Below are 22,561 nucleotides of genomic sequence, written 5' to 3'. Positions count from 1 at the left end.
AGAGGCAATGGGGGTTAAGTGACTTGCCCAGGGTGACACAGCTAGTAAGTGTTAAGTGTCTGAGGCCGGCTTTGAACTTGGGTCCCTCCTGAATCCAGGGCCAGTGTTCTATCCACTTCGCCACCTAGGCTGCCCCCCCCCCCCACCTTTTTTTGGCAGGGCAATGAGGGTTAAGTGACTTGCCCAGGGTCACACAGCTAGTAAGTGTCAAGTGTCTGAGATCAAATTTGAACTCAGGTCCTCCTGAATTCAGGGCCAGTGCTTTATCCATTGTGTCACCTAGCTGTCCCACAACAGACATTTTTATAACATTTTAATGTTTACAAAATGCTTTCCTTTAAGTATTATAATTCCCATTTTATAGATGAAGAAACTAAACTAAGCTGAGTGGTAAAATCACTTGCTCATGGCCACAGATCTAGGGTCAGAGCTGAGATTTTAACCCAGGTTTCCTGACACAAAATCTAGCACTCACTCTAAGCTTCCTCTCAAGAGAATTATGAAGCATATTAAAAACTCCTTTTCAGTTCAACTAAAAATATTATGAAATAAATATTCCTCCAGTCTGACATCCTTTCCAGATTTAGCTGAAGGAAGGAGGCTTTATCAGTACTTAGTCAAGCTTCTTAGGAAACAATGTCCTCAGCTAAAATTATTTTACACTAAAATCCCCTTATGCTGATACTTCCCATCTTTTTCTTTTTTTTAAAGGAAAGTGTATAAAAGATCAAGGAAGAAAGCCAAGGCCTCAGAAACTAGATTAAGTGTGGTAACCAGTTTTAGAAAGAGAATACCTCAGTTCTAGTTAAGATCTTTGACCTCTTACCCTGAAAGGATAAAGGAATTGATAAGAGGGAGGAAGTCTTTTGTGACCAGTTTCTGGGAGTGAGGGGGAAGGGTCAGGAAGAGAGCTCTTGAAGGAAATGGTCTTAAAGGGATTGATTGCATGATTTTAGGGAAATGATTTTCCAAGATTAAGTGACTATTGTTTTGGACTGATAAAGTGAAATATCAACTTATTATCTAACCCTGAATTGTGTGACAATGTTTTTCATACTGTGAAATTTTCCTTGTTGAAGATTACTATAGTTAGTAACAAACATTGATTAAGGACTTACTATGTGACAGGGAGTGGCAGCTAGGTGAATACAGTGCAGGGCCTCAACTTCCTGAGTTCAAATCTAGACTCAGACACTACCTGTGTAACCCTGGGCAAGTCACTTCACCCTGTTTGCCTCATTCCCTCATCTGTCAAATGAGCTGGAGAAGGAAATAGCAAATCACTCCAGAATCTTTGCCAAGAAAACCCCAAATGGGGTGATGAGTCAGACAAGGGCCTGAAAACGACTGAATAACTAGGAAGATGGCAAGGCCTTGACCATAATAGAGTAACTGGGTAGAGGGGAGGGTTTTGGGAGGAAAGCTAATATATTTGGATATGTTGAGTCTGCAATGTCTTTAGGCCATCCAGTTAGAGATGTCCAATAGGCAGTTGTTGACATAGAAAGGATGTCAGGAGAGAGATTAGGGTTGGATAATTATTTGGTAGAGAGGTAACCAAAATGGTAAAGCATAGAATAGGGGTCAGCAAACTTTTTCTGGTTAAAGGGTCAGACAGCAATTATCTTAGGCTTTGTGGACTTATGCAGAGACTTATATAACAAGAGAAAAAAACACATTTCCACCAATTTTTCTTGCTAAAATTCCAAACATCATCATCATAATAATTAATAATAATGCTAAATTTTCTGTAATACTGTTCTACCAATGAAAAGAAAGGATTTTTTTTTGGGGGGGTGGAACATTTCATTTCATTGGGATTCAAAGTTAGTTTTTTCTAGCATTAAAATTGATTGACTAGAGAGGCAGCTAGGTGGCGCAGTGGACAGAGCACCGGGCCTGGATTCAGGAGGACCTGAGTTCAAATCCGGCCTCAGACACTTGACACTTACTAGCTGTATGACTCTGGGAAAGTCACTTAACCCCAATTGCCTCACACACACACAAAAAATTGATTGATTGCCCATGTTCATCTGTTAATGCTGATCGCATTTCATATTTAAAAATGTCTTTTTCACAGGTACTAACTGTGAAATCATAAGCATATGATTTTTTTTAAAAAATAAGTTTTTACTGATGTCTTTTGTTTTTTTATATCATCATAGTTTCCCCCTGTATCTCTCTGACTCCTAGAGAAGCTATCCCTCACTATATATATATATATATTTTTTAGTGAGGCAATTGGGGTTAAGTGACTTGCCCAGGGTCACACAGCTAGTAAGTGGTAAGTGTCTGAGGCCGGATTTGAACTCAGGTACTCCTGACTTCCAGAGCCAGTGCTCTATCCACTCTGCCATTTAGCTGCCCCCCTCACAATATTTTTAAGGAAAAAAAAAGAAAAGAAAAGAAAAAGTAGAGGAAAATTATTAGCACAACCAATTAGTACACCTCCATAAATCTCAGGTGGAATGGGGGTGTGCTCTCATATCTGTTCTTTTGAGTCAGAGCATATAATTTTAATTGAGCCAAAAGCATAACAGTCTTAACAAGTCTACTTATTCTAGTTATGTTTCTTAGGTTGCTGTAATCAAACGTAATTTAATTAACTCACCATTGGTAAATGGCTTTTTTAGCTTGGCTACCAAATAAGCCACTCAGAAACTCACTTTGGTTGCAATAACTTCATTTTCAACTTTTTTATTTCTGTCAAGAAATTCTGCTGTGATGAGATAGCCTGCTTTAAGTTTTGTAATTTTCTGACTTGCTGTCCTGGGAGCTGGGAATACTGTGATGAATGTTTAGTCTGGAAATGCTGATGTAGTTTGCATTGTTTTTAGCACAGCTATATTATCACTGCATCATAAGCACCATGCTCTGACATCTAACAAAATAATCCACACTCCGCCATGCCTTAAAAGCATGACAGCCAAGATGAACTTTTTTTCCCTTTTTTGACATGATGAGTATGCACTGGCCCAACGCATGGCACTCAAAATGCTAGAGTTATAACTCTGTCAATGCATTTTGTAGTGTGCCCAGCAGCAGTGCCAAGTGATGAGACCCCACATCTGGTCTCTGTCCCAACTACTCAACTCTGCTGTGTAGCGTGAAAGCAGCTATACACGATGTAGACAAATGAGGCTGACTGTTTCCCACAAACTTTATTTATGGACACTGGAAATGTGAAATTTTATATAATTTTTGCATGTCACAAAAAGAGTATTTTTCTTTTGATTTATTTTCGACCATTCAAAAAATTTAAGAACCATTTTAAGATCATGGGTCATATAAAAGAGGCAGTGGGCTGGATCTGCGAGGCAGGCCGTAGTTGCCAAACCCCTGTTATAGAGAGAGAAGAGAAGGCCCCGGATAGAGCCTTTGGGGATAGCACAGTTAATGGGATTTGACTTGGAGGAAGATTCAGCAAAGCGGTTGATAAGGAGAGGTTAGACAGGACAGGAGGACAGGGAGGAGAGAGCACCTATCATAAGTGGAGACTGACAATGCCAAAGGGCTGCAGACGAGATGAGAAGGATGATGCCTGAGAAAGGCCATTGGGTTTGGTGATTAAAAAATCATTAATAAATTTGGTGGGAGTAGTTTCAGCTGAGTGATGAAGTCAGAAGTCTTCCAAATACAAAGGATTCAGAAGACAGTAAAAGGAAAGCAAGTGAAGGCACTAAAGTAGGTGGCTTTCTCAAGAAGTTTAGCCATGAAGGGAGCATATAGAGGGTGGAGCCAGGGATGGAGGGATCAAGATTTTTAAGGATGGGGGAGACATGCACATGTTTGTATGCAGTAGGGAGGCAGCTGATAGGGAAAACTGAAGATTAGTGAAAGAGTATGGATGATAAAGGGGACAATATGCTGGAGATAAGGATAGAAAGGGATTATGGGTGCACACAGTAGGGTTTGCCTGGGTGGAGAACAGCCACTTCTTCATGTGGGACAATAATAATAATACTGGAAAACCAATGTATTAGATGACCAAGCCCTAATTAAATTATACTGTTTTATCAGTAGCAGGTTTTAGCAATACACCCTAGGAAATGAGTAGAATGGGTACTGCTTGACTTGGAACCCTGGCAAGTGGGTCTACTGCACTGGAAATGAGGTGGAAGGCCCATCTCATGTACTTTTTTTTTTTTTTTGGCAGGGGCCACTGGGGGTTAAGTGACTTGCCCAGGGTCACACAGCTAGTGTCAAGTGTCTGAGGCCAATTTGAACCTCCGGGTCCTCCTGACTCCAGGGCTGGTGCTCTATCTATTGCACCACTTAGCTGCCCCCCATGTACTCTTTTTTTTTTTTTTGTGGGGCAATGGGGGTTAAGTGACTTGCCCAGGGTCACACAGCTAGTAAGTGTCAAGTGTCTGAGGCTGGATTTGAACTCAGGTCCTCCTGAATCCAGGCTGGTGCTTGTATCCACTGAGCCACGAGCTGCCCCCCCCCCCATGTACTCTAACAACTAACACTGCAGTGAAAAACTCGAGGTCATGAATATGGTTCACTCAGCGTGAAGTAGGCCAAAGCAGACAATCTGTAGACTACGGTCTAAAGATAGACCTCTGACTCAGAACTGTCAGGGAAAAAATGCTTCCCAGAACAGCCAACTTCACACAGTATCCTGCTAAATTCGGGAAGATGGAACGAGACGTGGACGTTAATGTGCATGCCCTCCTCATTATATAGTTATATCTTAGAAGATCCTGATGCTTTTGGGAGGGTATTTGGGAGTGAGATTTAAGACAAAACTAGAATTTTAAATCTAGGTGGTTTTTGTTAAAATTATTGAAAATAATGTCTCAGTCTGTGGCTAGAACCCTGGATACTACAAAGATGCTACTCTTGAGATCCAAGTTCCCATCTCTAAGTGTGGATACTTTTGCCAGTTACTACTGTTCAAAATACAACTCAGAAAACTGTGAGGATAAAACTCATGAAAAAAAAATGATCATTACCCTTCATTCATGCTAAGAATGCTAAGAAGTTTTCTTTGTTTTTACCGTCTTTATCCTTCTTGGATTTATTGCAGTATTGTTTACCTCCTTACAGCTAGGTGGATAGAGCACTGGGTCCAGAGTGAGAAAGATCCATGAACCCTGGGCAAGTTACTTAACCTCTGTGTGCTTCAGTTTCCTCACCTGTCGTCTTGGGGCTGATAATGCACTTACTTGCAGGGCCTGTGTATGCTTTCAATGAGACAATAATTGCAGAGCACTTAGCACAGTGCCTGGCACGTGGTAAGTGCTATATAAATGTTAGCTATTATTATATGAATTGATATCAAAAGAAATGCAGTTTTGTGATTTGCAAGAATCACTCTTGGTTAATCGTCAGTTAACAGGAAAAAGAAAACAGAGAAGACAGTAGGATCATTTATACTGACACAGTAGAGTCTTGAAATTCAGATAAAAGACAATGAGAAATGGATAAAGATATCCCTAAAGCAGAACATTTAAAATCAATTCTGTTCATAGAATGGAAGCTCCCTTAAGGAGAGATCAAGACTAGGCCCCCATTTTGCCAGAATTTAGATCACTAAAAAAAAATAGCGGAAAACCAGTATGCCCAGGCTTGTTGTAAGAAGGTTTTTTAGACTTCACTGAGAAAAAAAGACAATAGTTGAGATAGTTAAGATCACTATGTCCATGAAGCTGTGAATTACCCCTTGGAGAATTAGTTTTCTCCCTGAGGGAGCTGGAGTTAATTTTGAGATTTCTCATGATTTCCAAGCTTAATTTCAAAGATATAGGATTCTTATGTATTTGGAAAAGTAGCTATATTTCGTAGCAATATTTAGACTTGAGCCAATTTAAATTTGGATTTTTACTGGGTTTGATAAATTAGAGGCAATTATTATTTGTTTTTATTACTACAGTTGATCTGTGTTCTGGATATTAACTACTGATGCCACATCCTGTAGCTGTTAAATTATAAGGGATAACTATTCTATAATTATTTCTGAATGCAATGAGCATTGAATACTAAAAGTGGAACCCAGATGAATGGAATATTTTTCTACATAGATGATTTTAAAATGCATTTAAATGGATTTAATGTAAATTTGTCAATTCATTTTGGTTTTGTGTTTAAATATTAAGTTAATGAGGTTATTTTATATTAGTGCTATGTTTTTAAGTTTCTTTCATCTTAATTCTGGAAAATATATAGAAGTATTTTAAAATTGGGGGTACTATCTAGAGCTTAATGCATTTGTAATGCTAGAAAGTGAGATCCTTTTTATCTGAGTGCTGATTGATTTATGAATGATAAGAATTACATATTAATGACATTCGTCTGGAAGACAGCATTCTTTTGTTAGAGACTGTCCTTAGGTATTCAAATGTGCATGCTCTGGTTTATAAAAGTTATTTTGGGTTTGGCAAACATTTCAGCAGATTTTGGGAAAGAGGAAATGAGATCGGCATAATTTGAAAGCATTTCACAAGGAGTCTGAATATTCAGAATATAAATGAAATTTGAAATACTGTCTATACTGTATTTAAATGATAAATTTTGTGATTTGCAGAAATCTAAGCCATACTGCTATACTCTAGTCAAATAACTTCCATCTTATCTCGTGGTATTGTTAAACTTACAGCAACTGATGTTTCCTAACAGGTTCTAGCATAGTCCTGGCAGCTGCCTGCAGGACCCTGCCTAAGTGAATGGAAGGCTGTGGTTTTATAAGAAAAAAAACAATCAACTGAAAAATTCAGGCCATGAATAAACTTTGCACCTTTGTTTTTAAAGACTGGTGAAGCACATGTGAAGGGATTTTTCAGAAGTACAATCCAACACTGTCCTGGAACTGGCCGGGCATTTTTTTTTTTTTTGGTGGGGCAAGTGAGGTTAAGTGACTTGCCCAGGGTCAAACAGCTAGTAAGTGTTAAGTGTCTGAGGCTGGATTTGAACTCAGGTCCTCCTGAATCCAGGGCCAGTGCTTTATCTACTGTGCCACCTAGCTGCCCCCAGACAATTTAGAAAAAGGAGATGAGGCTGATTTCCTAGCCAACATCTGTACCTTTTTTTCAGCCCTTCAGAACAATTATTACTTTAATCTTATTTCTTTTTCAGTTTCAATCAGTCATTCCGGAGACCTTGATATTCAACAAGACCAGCCCATTTGAGCCTAGTTTTCCTTCATTAACAGTATACAAGGGGCAGCTAGGTGGCGCAGTGGATAAAACACTGGCCCTTGATTCAGGAGTACCTGAGTTCAAATCCGACCTCAGACACTTGACACTTATTAGCTGTGTGACCTTGGCAAGTCACTCAACCCCCACTGCCCACAAAAAAACCATAAAAAAACAGTATACAAAAGCAAAGGGTAGAAAATTGGTCTTAACTGTTTTGCTACAGTCCCAAAAATAATAACAATAATACAAAATTATATGTTTTAGTTCCAAAGAGATTTGACACATATATTTTTACATACATTATATAGATAATTTTAAATATATATGTACAATTTTCACTTGAGCCAAAGAAAGATTTTAATATGCTCCCACAAGAATATAACTGAATGATGGTGGTAGGTAGGGGCACAATTGGGAAGACAGACAGGAAGGAGCATCTACAAATATACTTTTAGCTTACGGCTTCATATTAAGAGTCAAGACATTTCTGTCTGAGAGTATAACACCCCATGTATTCCCACATAGGCACTAAAGTATGCTTTAAACTCATGCTAATTTCCTACATCTTAAATACCCTACTCCCTCATTTTCATCTAAAAAATCTTACCCAAATATTAAGGACTGAGGCAAATGCCGTCTCTTCCATATAGCCTGCCCTCATTTGTCAGTTAGTAACATCTTTGTCTGGCTATCACAAAGTACTGCTTGTACCTCTTATGAAATTACCATGCATGATTCTGTACTATAATTATTTGTGCATGTGTTTGTATCTTTAGGAAGCTATATTTCCATGAGGGGATGACCTAGTCTCATTTAATCTTTTGTCTCTCCTTTGTTGTTTAGTATAATTATCTGCACATAGTAGACTAAATAAATGTTTACAGTCTATAGCACTACCTACCTGTCAAACAGTCATACTGACGACTACTGGGTTTATTCTTTAAGAAAGAGTAGACAGGGACTGGAATCTGTTTCTCTTGAAGTGTTACAGATTTTGTGCAGTTCCTTATTTGTTTTTTGGGGATTTTTTTTGGTTGGGCAATGAGGGTTAAGTGAATTTCCTAAGGTCACACAGCTAGTAAGTGTTCAAGTGTCTGAGACCAGATTTGAACTCAGGTCCTTCTGACTCCAGGGTGGTTTTCTATCCACTGCGCCACTTAGCTGCCCCTATTTTTTTTTTTTAATAATGAATGTTTTTGTTTTGTTTTGTGTTGTTTTTTGTTTTGTTTTTTGCAGGGCAATGAGGGTTAAGTGACTTGTCCAGGCTCACACAGCTAGTAAGTGTCAAGTGTCTAAGGCCGGATTTGAACTCAGGTCCTCCTGAATCTAGAGCCAGTGCCTTATCCACTGTGCCACCTAGCTAGCTGTGCAGTTCCTTAAAAAAAAAGCAGCATTCCGTAACTTACAGGTATAAAACACTGGGTGTAGTACATATTTTCTTACTGCTCAATGCATTCTTTAGATAATGGCGGAGAGGGAAATGAAGCAAAACCAGGATACCAATGTAGAGATATGTTAACATCACCAGCAAGTAAGCAATGGGACAGATCCCTTACCTGCAAACATAGGATCTGGTATATTTATTCTATTAAAAGCAGGCTATGGTCACTTGGAATAGGATAAAAACAACATTACAAATAAGTACCAAATGAGTCTCCCCATTTTTCTTCTTTTAACAAGTCCTCACTCAATTGGGCCAACTGTACCATCAGTTATAGTGACATAAAACAGATGGCACATAAGGAAATTAAAGTGATAATGCATATGGCAGTGTATCATCTACCCCCAAAAAGAACGTCAACCAAATGAAAATTCCTTACTACTGGCCTCTGTACCCTTGCTACCAATCATGTGCACATGTCATTTTTAGCCCTAAAATTATAAGGTTTCTCTACCTGGATAACGATGAAGAAAATGTCCCTTCCTGACCATCACTCACCTAGTATGTGTGGGCCTCACCCACTATAATATAACTCTTTGAGGTCAGGAGTGGTCTTTGTTTTTGAATATGCAATCCCCAGTACTTAGAAAAATGTTTGACACTTAGCACCATGCTAAATAAGTTGTTTTTTCTTCATTCAACTAGGAAATTAATGTCTAATACTACAGAAGCTCGGAATGATTTTATTCAACAAATAAGAAAACCAATGGAGACTACAAGTAAATTAACTCATTCTACAAATCCTCAAAGCAGACCCACAATAAAAAGGAATGGGATATGTTATGGTTAATAAAGGGGGGAGAGCAGCCAAAATATCAGACAGTCAGTATTAAAGACATGTTTGTTAAACCTAAACAACAAACAAAATGAAATCAAGAGACAGCTGTTCAAACAGATGTGCAATGTTATTGTTGGATTCAGTAAATATATATACAACATTAAATAAAGGGGATGGCTTCCATCTGCTGCTGCCCTCACTCTCTTGGCCCCATGCAAAGTAAAAAAGCTTCAAGACGTTTAATACAGCCATCTGTTAGAGCCAAGTTGCAGAGACCATGTCAGACGAATCTGCAATCTATCAGCACTGAAAAGTTACAGCCAAACACTTCAACACAACTAAATTAATGGCAATGATCTTATTCTCTCTGAACATAAATAACTTTGAAAGCCAAGGAAACAGATGAAAGAACCAATATGTATATTATCACTTTAATTTCCTTTCTTTCAATCTACTTCATATTGCCCTAGCTGACAGCACAACAAGAAATCTGTCCTTAAATCTGCAATACTGGGAAGAAAACTCTGGCTAGAGGACACTGATGGGTATGGAAAGGGAGACGTGGCAGCAAAAGGCACCCTCATGGTTGGATATGGCAACACAAGGAACACTCTCATACCAGGCCAGATTACACAAAGCACCTCTCATGCTTTGATGGGGGAGGGAGTGAGGTTAGGATGAGCACTTGGCAATGGCTGTTCTCCCAAACCTGTGGGCTTCAGATCATATGGGCACCCAAAAACAGTCTCAATTCCCACTGGGGAGGTTCGGGGTTACAGGGGCACTTCCTCTCACAAAAAGAGGACCATGTCTTTGTAAAGCTGAGTCTTGCAACATCTGGTGGCGGTAAAATTCAGTTCTGAGCTTTAGAAAGACATAGGCTGTGGCAAAGACTGTAGGAACTGGCAGACATTGGGGGCTCAATCATAACATTCTTACTCAGGGAGATAGGTAGGATAGTCTGGCCATATCTCTATTCCTGGGTTATATTTGGGACCCAAGGTAACAGGAGTGAGCCTCAAGCTACACTGGCTCTCCCACATCAACACTGTTACTAGTGAGAACAAAGGGGAATGCTGGAAAGACCAACATAGCCCATCTATCTGGCTGCTGCACTGAATCAGCAACTTGCCCTGGGTAAGTTCACTGTAAATAGGTATAGCTAGAACTTTCAGAAACTAAAAAAAGGTGGTTATATTCATTTACTTAGTTTTTCCTGAATGGATTGTTGTTGGTTTTTTTTGTTGTTTTGTTTTCTGGGGCAACGAGGGTTAAGTGACTTGCCCAAGGTCACACAGCTAGTAAGTGTCAAGTGTTTGAAGCTGGATTTGAACTCAGGTCCTCCTGAATCCAAGGCCAGTGCTTTACCCACTACACCACCTAGCTGCCCCCGAGGTGGTTTTTTCAAAGACAAAATTTGGCTTAGGGTCCTAAAAGGGGTGGTGTAAACTTCTATCATCTCTAGCCCTACCTGAGCCAATGAATCCAGTAGCTGGAAATATAAAACCACATTAGGTGGCAACTGTTTCTGTGAGCTACTGCAGAAAACCGTCCAAAGTCTAATACGTGCCTATTTCCTATGAAGTAGGGGTGGTCCAACAAGCAAATTATAAAAGCCACTTTGGCTAGGGCTATGAGGAGTTTTGGGGAGCACTCCCTAGGATTGTAGGTCAATGGACTGTTTCTATTGCATAAGAAACACCAGCAGGTCCTCAATCTATTCAGGGAACAAACTTTAAGGCTATCAGGGGTTTAGGCAGCTGACCAGCTATTTCCAGAGTCACTCCAGGCCTTGAAGGCTCCTTGAAGGCATCTGGGCACCAAATTGATAAAACGGAGAATTCAGAACCCTGGCTTGAGATTGGGGGTTTTGTTTTTGTTCCATAGGATGAGAGATGCAATTGCTGGTGAATAGAGATAATAAACAGACCTAGAGGTGAGGAACCACTCTTTTTTTTTTTGCAGGGCAATGAGGGTTAAGTGACTTGCCCAGGGTCACACAGCCAGTTAAGTGTCAAGTGTCTGAGGCCAGATTTGAACTCAGGTACTCCTGAATCCAGGGCCGGTGCCTCATCCACTACACCACCTAGCTGCCCCCATGCTAAACTCCTTTTAAAGAAAATTATATTTTGTTTCAATCAGCAAAAATGTCTTTTCCCCTCCCTCCTCTTCAATTGAGAATGAAAGAAAAACAAAACCCATTATATATATATAGTCAATCAAAACAAATGTTTACAACGACCATGCCAAAAAATTATTTTTCTGCACTCTGAGTCCTTGAATTCGAGGTGGATGGCATGTTTCCTTACTAGTCCTCTGGAGTCATGGTTGGTCATTACACTGATAATAATTCCTATTCTTTCAAAATTGTTTGCCTTTACCACATAATTATTTTATCAACTGTTCTCCTGGTTCTCTTCACTCTGCATTGGTTCGTATAAGATTTCATAGGTTTCTCTGAAATCTTTTCCTTCATCATTTCTGACAGTGCAAGTGTATTCCATTACATCTGTATACTTACATTTATACTTGTTAATCAATACCCCAATTTGGGGGCACTCCTTCAGATTCACATTGTTTGTCAGTTCAAAAAGAGCTATAAATATTTTTGCACATTCTTAAAGTTTGTTTGCTTTAGGACTAATCTCTCCCTCAACCTATCCTCCCTCTAATTCTCCCTTCTCCTCCCCTTTCCCTCTTTTTTTGGTTCTTTTCATTTGAATTGTTGTATGGTGTGTACACACACATACACACACATGCTTTGCTTTATTTACTCTGCATTAATTCCTATCTACCCGTTTCTCTGAATTATTCATATTCATAAATTTCTTATAGTGTAGTGACATTCATTTTAAAAAATTTGATTTTTTTCATTCAGCAGAAATCCTCCTTCTTGACCTCCTACCCCCTACTCCCCAGCTGAGAACAAAAGAAAGACATAACCCCAGTTACAAACATGTATAATGAAGCAGAGCAAATTTCTACACTGCCTATATTTTTAAAAAAAGTATCATTCTGTACCCGGAATCCTTCACTTCTCTATCAAGAGGTGGGTAGCATGTTTTAGTATTAGTCCTTTGGAATCATAGTTGATTATTATTATGCTGATTCGTGTTCCTATTTCTTTCAGAGTTGTCTTTAACTATGTTGATGTCATTGTACAAACTGTTCTCTTAGTTTTATTCGATTCACTCCACCAATCCATACAAGTCTTCCCAGCTTTCTGTGAAACCATCCCCTTCATTTCTTACAGCACAATATATTCCATCACATCTATATAGTTTCTTATTCTATCATTCCCCAGTTTCACCTACCCAGATTCCCATCCTTTGCCACCTCATAAAAGGTGTAAAATGGAAAACTGATTTTTCTTTTTAAGACTTAATCAAGCTGGCATGGATTTAATACTCTCCCACAGTAGGTAAATGCAAACTCCTTACAAACTTTTCTGTAATTTCACTCTTCACCTCCCCTCAGGAATTAATTCTATTGCAAAATGAATCTCCACCCTTGTATTTTCTACCTTTGTAATCTCACTCACTACTCACTTATCCTGAATTCAAGTTCCTTTGGAACTTCACCCACAACTCACTTACTCAGATTCAAGTTGATTCAATCAAAGCACTGAAGACTACAGCTGTATCTGCAGATTAATCCTACCACTTGAGGATTATTTTCATCTCCCAGTGAGGAAGTAATGGGAAGGAGTTGAGTTGACCCAACATTTCTACCAATTGGGATTGTCATGATGCAATATCAGGTCAACTGGAAGAAGATACACTTCAAAGTGCTGGAGATTTTGCTGTCATCTTGCTAATTGTTTTTTTTTTTTTTTTTTGCGGGACAATGGGGGTTAAGTTACTTGCCCAAGGTCACACAGCTAGTAAGAGTCAAGTGTCTGAGGCCGGATTTGAACTCAGGAACTCCTGAATCCAGGGCCGGTGCTTTATTCACTGCGCCACCTAGCCGCCCCCCATCTTGCTAATTGTTATAAAAGTTCCTGTCAGTCCTCACTCAGGGTTTTTAGTCATTGGGAGAGGCCACTGACCCAATTTATTGGTTACTACTAGCCTAATAAATTGATCTTGCTTGGAACTTTGTCCTTCAGTTTACTTTAATGTCAGTTGTGACAGGGGCTATATTTTTGAACATCCTTTATTTGTTTAGAACCGTTTCCTCCTTTATTTTACCCTCTCTAATTCCCCCTTCTCATTTCTCCCTTTTCCCTCCTCTTTCCCTATTGAGTGAAATACATTTCCATACCCAACTAGGTATATTCTCTCCTTTGACCAATTTAGAGAGTGAGGTTCAAGTGTCAACTACTCCCCCAATCCCCTCCCTCTCTGTTTATATAGGTGTCTACCTGCACACCGAAATTACAAAATAATTTTTCAAAACCTTTCCTTCCTTCTCCCATCCCCCTGTATTCTTTTCCCCCTTTCTATTCTTTTCTTACTATCAACAAGACATAATAGAAACACTCCCAAACCATTTCTAATTACTCTCTAAGAAGTTTATCCTTTTCCAGTCTTTTATCATTCACCTTTTATGTTTCTCTTCGTTCCTGTGTTTGAACTTTAAAGTTCCTCCACAGTTCTGGTTTTTTCATCAGGAATGCTTGGGAATCCTCTATTTCACTAAGGATTCCCCTTTTTTCCCCCTATAGCCTTATACTCAAGTTTTGCTGAGTAAGTTATTCTTGGCCACTATAAATATTTACAGCCAAGGATATGCTTACAGGATCCTTTCTCTCTCTTTCTCTTCATATGTGTGTGTGTGTGTGTGTGTGTGTGTATACATACACGTACACATATACATATATAGGTAGGAAATATGTATCTATGTATCCTTTGCCTTCTGAATATTATATTCCAAGTTTCCTGTTCCTTTACAGTGAGGGCTGCTACATCATGTGTGATCTTGATTGTCTCTTCAGAACTTGAATTATTTTTTTCCTGGCAGCTCGCAGTATTTTTGTGTGTGTGTGTGGCACAGCTAGTACATGTAAAGTGTCTAAGGCTGGATTTGAACTCAGGTCCTCCTGAATCCAGGGCCGGTGCTTTACTTTATCCACTGTGCCACCTAGCTGCCCCAACCCACAGTATTTTTTCTTTGACTTGGAACAGCTATGATGTTCCTGGAAGCTTCTTTTGGGGTTTCTTTCAGGAGGTGACTGGTGGATTCTATTTTTTACTTTGCCCTTTGATATGAAGAGATCTGAGCAGTTTTGTGTTTTTTGCTATGAGATATCTTACATTTAAATTTTTTTTCAGTCTTCTGACTATTTCAGTATTCTTGTTGTTTCATTGAGTGATTGGCTTCTATCTGGTCCATCCTAATTTTCATGGAGTTTTTTGCTTGGGCAAGGTTTTGTATTTGTTGTGCCAAGTTGTTAATTCCCCTTCAAATTCTTTCTTACATAACTCTCATTTCTTTTTAAATTTTTTCCTTATGTGTTCTCATTTCATTTATAAAAATATTTTTTAACTCTTGCTTTACCTCTTCCAGGAATTCTAGTTAAGTTTGTACCCACACTGTGTTTTCCCTCTGAGTCTCTGCTTGTAGATGTTTTGGGGTCATTTTTCTCTTCTGGGTTTTTGTCTTGAACTTTCCCGACACCATAATAGTTCTTTATGGTGTGCTCCTTTTTTTGTTTGCCCTTTCTTCCAGTCTTTCCTGACTGTGTATTTGATGTTTGGGTTGGACTCTACTGCACTTCTGGAGAGAAAGCTGAGCCTATTATTTTCTTGGGATATTAGCTGTTGTGGTAATCCAGGATCTCAGGAACAGGTTAGAGACCTGCAAGCTATTCAAAGTCCCCAAACTGGTTTGATCCAAGACAGAATCTGATAGCTGCCCCCCTGGTCTGATCTTGGCCAAGTTTTTGACCTGAGTTTCAGTCAGAATAATAGTAGATTGCTATTGTATTTGGCCCCTGTCAGCTGAGAAACTGCTGGTTCAAAGTGAAAGAACTGTAGCTTCTCTTTTGGTCTGGGAATGCCTGCTCTGATTATTCCCCTGAAGCCTAGGCTAGATGTTGGAAGTGACACTCAGTTCTGTTCCTGGGGCTCTGAGTCACAGAACTGCCTCTTGCTTCTGAATGTTTTCCTTCCTTGGTACATTTCCTTCCCCACACCAACCCCAACTCTCACCTGAGGCCTCCCAACTCAAGAACACCACTCCTTGTGCCCAGGTACCCTTTTCAGTCTGTCCTGTGTCTATGACTCAGAACTGGAGAGTAGGCAACAAAGTTACCAGCTGTCACCTGTTCTACCCTAGTAGTAGTCTGGTACCCTAGTATTAGTCTGATGATGCCTTGGTGCAGTCTCTCCATGGGCACCAAGGTAATCCAAGTGCAGCATTGTGTTTATGGCTGGACCTTACCCAGTGTCTGCAGTCTCCCTATCACCCTATGCCAAGCTGGCCTGGACAAATGACTCACTGTGACTTTTTCTGGATTTCTCCATCAGTACTTGGTCTAGCACATTTTCTAGATTTATTTGGAGGGGTTTTGTGGATGGGAGCTTGGCTATATTGCTTCCTGTTACCCTGCCCTCTTGCTTCTACCCCAAGCTAGACTCCTGTGAGTTCCCAGAATCCTATACTTGTGTCAAAACTAAATAGGAGGTAAAGTGACTCTAGAAGTAAGTTTTAAATGGCATGGATCAAGGTCAGGAAAATCCTATAGATAGAGGTGCATGTTTTTGATAACCAAGTTTGTCTCATGCAAGGTAGAAAATGCTCCATAAGCATAACTTCCAACTGAGTGGGAGGGGAGGGTGTGGCCAGAACACAACTGCTATAAAAGGAGGCTCCCGGGTGGATGTCAGTGTGAGGTAAATCACCCTGATCTTCACACGCACACTGCCCTGTTCTTCCAGTTTTACTCGACCCTGCACTGTGTGCATCCCCTTAACTTCTGACTTTGGCATCACATGATTATGGCAGCAAAGACAACTACTCCTCTCTCATTACTCAGATGACATTATCTCTCTCTCTCTCTTTTTTTTTTTTTAGTGAGGCAATTGGGGTTAAGTGACTTGCCCAGGGTCACACAGCCAGTAAGTGTTAAGTGTCTGAGGCCGGATTTGAACTCAGGTCCTCCTGAATCCAGGGCCGGTGCTCTATCCACTGCGCCACCTAGCTGCCCCAACATTATCCTGGCTCATATGGAGATGTGGCCCCTCTTGCCAAGTGACCCCCTTTATACCTTTCCTAGTACTCCTTCCTCTTAGCTTCCAATATGGCAACTGCAGTGATAAAGCTAAGGATTTTCTGCTGTCACGGAAGCTTTTCTTGGCAGCTGGATATAGGGTTTAGGAACAAAAGAGTCCATCCATGGAAGTTAGGTCTTTTTAAACCTCTCTTGTAACAAGATTTGGCCACATGGATGGTTTAGTTCCTTTTGGCTCACAGATTTAGGCCTGATGGAAGAAAAACTTTTCATATGAGTAGAACTGTCCAAAAGCAAAATGGAAAGTGTGTTTCTCTTAATTAAAAGACTTGAGATTACATGACAAGGAAATACACTCCTTCATATGTGAGTAGGTTTTTTCTGGAGTGGTGGTGGGTATGTGTGTGGGGGGGGAGAGAGTTGAGAGCACCCACTGCTGGAAGAGGGACCAACTGCCTAGAATCACTTCCTTTCCAAATATACATATACACTATCCAGCTTCTTATCATATATACCCTGAGGTGACAGGACTGATATTATTGAAGGAAGACGGGAAGATAAGACCAGCTCCTGTGGTCAAATGTTCATAATAATTGGTAGGGGCTGCTGGTAGCTAGCTAGATGGCATAGGAAATAGTGCTGGGCCTGAAGTCAGGAAGAAATGAATTCAAATATGGGCCCAGACAACTTATTAGCTGTTATTTAACCTCTTTGTCTCAGTTTCCTCAACTGCAAATTGGGGATAATAACATCACCAGGGTTGTTGTGAAGATCAAATGAAAGAATATTTGTAAAGTACTTAGTACATGATACCTTCCTTTTTTGGGGGGTTAAGTGACCTGCCCAGGGTCACACAGCTAGTAAATGTCAAGTGTCTGAGATTGGATTTGAACTCAGGTCCTCCTGAATCCAGGGTCAGCATTTTATCCACTGCACCACCTAGCTGTCCCCCATCCTTCCTTTTCTCTGAAATGCAGATGAATCTTTCTTCCTTTGTGTGCCCAAAGACTCCATGCAAGTGGCTTTACTCAACTTTCCTAAGAGAGTCTAATAAGAAGCCCTGAACTTCTGGCAGTGTCAATGCAAGACAAATTCCTAGGTGCCCAAAAAAGGAAAACAAGGGGGTAAACTGAGCAGCCAGTCCAAGACAAAGCAATCAAGAGGCTGCTCTCCATTGAGTCTTACCCTGGAGCCTGAAACCCTCTATCCATTCCTATTCTCTGATGACTAAGTGTCATCCCTGCTAGAGCCCTAGTCCTGAGCCCCAGTGCCATCTCCATGGATGAAGTGCTGGAATGGGGTGGAGTAGGGAGAGGTTAGGAATAGTTCCTAACATCTGGAGTTAGAACTAGTACAGTTTTATCAGTACTATTTGAAATAGTACTAAATTTAGGCTGCCTCATGAGTTAAACAGGCTTTTATGGGTTCTCCTAGAATTTAGTAATAATAAAATTTTCTAATTATATATAGTCTTGCAACTTAAAAAAAAGGATTTGTCAACTTTGAAAGATACAGTGCAAGTATTACATCCCATTTTACAGCCAAGGAAATTGAGGCTCAGAGAGGTAACCCCCAGTTTATAATAATTCTAAGGAAAAATGCATTCAACTTTGAAAAAACTAGCTTTACATATGAACTTTGGGGTAAAAAACTGGGGACTGCCTTTATGATATTTCTTGCTTTATACCAAATAGCATAGTTAATTCAAATATCAAATCATAATCCACCCTCTTCTCTCTAGAATACTTCAGGGCAAATTCCATCAACACTGCCCCTGTAAAGAAGCAAAAGAATCCTCCAAAGCCAGAAAGACATCAATAAATGAGGGAAAGGTGTTGCTAGTGATACAACATTAGCAGCAATAATATAATGCTTTAACGGATATGCCCTAAAATATGATTATTCTCATTTTACAGCTGAGAAAATGGAGGCACTTAACCAAAGCTAGTTGCTAGTAGCACTAGAATGTGAATCCACATCTTCAGGCCTCAAGGAAATGCACATTTATTGAGATTTGTGGGGGGGGTGGCAGGGCGATGAGGGTTAAGTGACTTGCCCAGGGTCACACAGTTATTAAGTGTCAAGTGTCTGAGGCTGGATTTGAACAACTCAGGTCCTCCTGAATCCAAGGCTGGTGCTTTATCCACTGCGCCATCTAGCTGCCCCATTTATTGAGTTTTTAAACTATCTAAATAATTGGGATCGATTTAGGCATAAAATGAAAACTTTACATCCTTCCCTTTGGGAATCTGACAAAAGAGAGTTTAAGTGCTAGGGAAAGTAGAATGGTATTCATTTAAGGGCTTCAGGAATGGAAGATAAAAGGAAAAATAAGGAATGAGAGTTAGGAATGTAATTTTTAAACTGTCAACACCAGCATATCTTTGAAGGTTTCTGTTTTCTACTTCTATACTCTCAATTTATATTACAATTTTGATTTTTGGGAAAAGGGTGAGGTTTTCTTTTTCCCCCTATCTTAAATTTTTTTTTTGGTTAATTGACAAGCATTTCTTTTCTTTTCCTTTCATTTCTCTCTATCCCCGAAAAAAATAAATAAAATGCACAGTCAAGTAAAATAAAGTCCTACGATGGCCAAAAATAGGTTTCATTCTGCATTTTATTTCCATTAGAAACGGTCAATTTCTTCATTTATCCAGTTTAAGCTAAATTACCCCAAGGCAACGTCAGATTAACATTTCCATCACCACAGTTCTCAAAACTCTGATTTTAAGTATGACATATTCTTTTTTATCCTAAATAATGGAGGTCCACAAATGCACATTGCACATATTTTCAGTTTTTCAATGTATTGACTGGTTGCGTCTTTAAAAAAAATACTGTTATATGGCATAGCTCTCCAAGAGTATTCTCTAGAATACTAAGGAAAACTGGGATAATGTAAGAAACAAAGGACATCAATAGAAATTTACTTAAAACGAATAAAAAAGACTATTAGCTCCTTGAGGGCAGTGACCACCTTTCTTTTTGCTTGAATTTGTATATTCAGCATTTAGTGCAGTGCCTGGAATGTAGTAAGTGATTAATAAATGCTTATTTCCTTCCCTCCTTATATACCATGATCTTTCAAAATATTAGTAACTTTTCAAATTAAGGTAAAGTGACCAAAATGTCTGTTTCTACTCCAAATATAAAATGACTCACACAATGAATGAAAAGTCTATCCATATGATAAAATGAAGTCATTCCCTAACTTAAATACTTACATTGTTCTCCTGGTTTTTGTTGTTCTTTAGGAGTGTGATAATACAGTTATGAATGAAGAAAGCAAGAGTAAGTACTCCAGTCAACTGTGGAAAATGAACTCTGAACTCTAGGAGAAAAGGAGAGAAACCATCAAGATTTACAACTAGGAAACACACATTAGCTGCCAAAGACGTGATCAATAACCTCCTGATATTCAATTTCAAAAAGAGGGAAAAACCAGTGCTATGTGTTCAAACTTTAGGAGACATACTGAACTTTCTGAGGTTTCTGTGGGGGAGAAAGGGAGAATAATGCAAATAAATACTACTAATAATAGAAAGAGCACCAGTGGTCTTTGGAGTACATATTTCTGAATGTGGATGTGCTATACTCTGATTATCCTGCAATCCTTTTTACTTTTGTTCAGTCATTTTAGTTATGTCTGACTCTTTGTGACTCCATTTGGGGGTTTCTTGTTAAGGATACTGGAGTGGTTTGTCATTTCCTTCTCTAGTTCATTTTACAGATGAGGAAACAGAGTTAAAGAGGGTTAAGTGACTTGCCCAGGGTCACACAGCTAGTAAGAGTATGAGGCCGGATTTGAACTAAGGATGATGAGTCTTCCTGACTCCAGGCCCAGTGCTCTACACATTGCACCACCTTAGAATCCCTAAGTAGCATCAATCCACACCAATGACAATATCAGTAGGGAGAAAAAAATTATTGATATGATTATCCCAAGATTTTTTATTTGACCAATTAGTCACTGGGGAAAAAGATTTTCTTGGATTGACTCAGAATTTGTTAGCAAAGGCCGACTGGGTTATTGTCTTCTACTACAGTGAAAAGTAGATATATTTACACTAAATATACTGGGTCAGAGAACCTTCCATGTTTATGGCAAATGATGCTATCTGCCAGGGAATGAACAGCTTTAGCTGCAGAACCACAATGACATGTACTTTATAACCACAAAGGTGGTGTGGTTCCCACCAATTTGTATCAGTTACGCTGTTCAAATATAATGGATGATGTGCCAAACAAAGCAAAACACTCTACTTGCTATGACCCTCCTTTTACAAGCATTATTCTTCTGAAAATGAGTTAATGGGAATGATATAGGAAGTTGGGGGGAAGAAGATAAACAAGACCATGAATATCTTTACTTCAAAATCTCATCTAAATAAGGTTCCTCACTTGTCCTTTATCAGTTGCTTGTTAAAAGATCTCTATGCTGGGTCTCTTATGGACAGCTCATCAATCATTTTTGGAGTTCTCTAAGGAAGGAAAATGAAAAATCCAAATTGGCTCATCTTCCAACAATGGACAAAGTTAGTTCTTCAGAATGTTAACAACAGCGCTAGAAAATACTGATTCATCCTCATTACATTTAAAACAATGACATGACACAATCTACATTTAGAGGTCAGAAAGTAACATTTTTTGAAAAAGTAGGATTCTCAGTGACTAATAAATAATCTATCATCCAAATAAGGTCCACTTTTTTAGTATATTTATACAAAGACAGAAGTGTATCAGCTGTGGGACCAGGAGGATTGTATCTCAAAGGATCACACTGCTAAAAGAAGATAATTTCTTCTCTATAACCTGTGCTGTACATAAATGATCCCTTTCCACTTAGAATATATATCCCAGAGGTTTTTTCCTCCCATATGTTTTACTGAGACGCCTGTTGGGGAAAAAATCTGTAACTATGCAAATCTAGAGCTAAGCTGTACCTGGTGACATCTTCTGGGACTACTTTTTTGGGGGCATTTAGATTTATGATCTTATGTGGTTTTGTTTACTTGCATATTTAGTTATTGATTCCCTACTAGCTGTGAACTGATCAGCAACGTGACAGCATATAAAAGTTTGGTAAACTTAATTTTCTACCCTGTCCTTTATTTAATGGATATATTAAAAAAGTCCAAGAAATTTCTATTTTTTAAAAATTCTGAATTTACTTTATTCCTAGCTCCCCTCTCCTCAATTTTCCCCAAAACAAACATAAAAAAATACAACTATGTAACAAATAAGTATAATTAAAATTGAAGGAGTATTAAGAAGAAGTATAGAAATCTCTTATCCCTATAGCTCCTCCCCACAGATAAAGAAAATGCATTGTCTTTTTGTGAAGGCAAAGAGTTGGAAATCAAAGGGATGCCCATCAACTGTGGAATGGCTAAACAAGCTGTGGTATATGATTGTAATGGAATATTATTGTGCTATAAGAAATGATAAGCAGGGGCAATTAGGTGGCACAGTGGATAAAGCACTGGCCCTGGATTCAGGAGGACCTGAGTTCAAATCTGGCCTCAGACACTTGACACTTACTAGCTGTGTGACCCTGGGCAAGTCACCCTCATAGCCCCGCAAAAAAAAACAAAAGAAAAGAGAAATGATAAGCAGGATGGTTTCAGAAAAATCTGGAAAGACTTAATGAAACCAGGAGAACGTTGTGCACAGTGACAGAAATATTGTTCAGTGAAGAACTGTGAATGACTTAACTATTCTCAGTAACATGATGATCCAAGGCAATCCAAAAGCATGAATGATGAAGCATACTATCCACCTCCAAGGGAAGAACTGATGTTGATGGAACACAGACTGAAGCACGCTATTTTTCACTTTCTTTCTTTAATTTTTTTCTTTTATTCAAGTCTTCTTATACAAAATTACTAATATGGAAATGTTTTACATAATCACCTATATCTAATTGTTTATTACTTCAGGAAGGGGGAGGGGAGGGGTAGAATCTGAAATTAAAAACTTTAAATAAAAATGTAAATTTTTATAAATGCACCAGGACTATTCTGATTGGA

General features: G+C 39.1%; 1 protein-coding gene across 1 annotated transcript in view; it reads right to left on the bottom strand.

Moving 5' to 3' along the window:
* Nucleotides 1-22,561, bottom strand: part of SLC38A9 (solute carrier family 38 member 9) — a 102,879-nt gene that overhangs the window by 13,156 nt on the left and 67,162 nt on the right. The window contains 4 exon segments of the mRNA XM_043978343.1: nucleotide 7,714; nucleotides 8,583-8,631; nucleotides 8,634-8,690; nucleotides 19,753-19,863. Coding sequence (XP_043834278.1) covers nucleotide 7,714; nucleotides 8,583-8,631; nucleotides 8,634-8,690; nucleotides 19,753-19,863 — 218 coding nt within the window.

The sequence above is a fragment of the Dromiciops gliroides genome, chromosome 1 (assembly GCF_019393635.1).
Source record: "Dromiciops gliroides isolate mDroGli1 chromosome 1, mDroGli1.pri, whole genome shotgun sequence".
In the NCBI taxonomy this organism is placed as follows: Eukaryota; Metazoa; Chordata; class Mammalia; order Microbiotheria; family Microbiotheriidae; genus Dromiciops; species Dromiciops gliroides.
The sequence above is the reverse complement of the archived record's forward strand: the minus strand, read 5'-3'. Positions and strand labels throughout refer to the sequence as shown.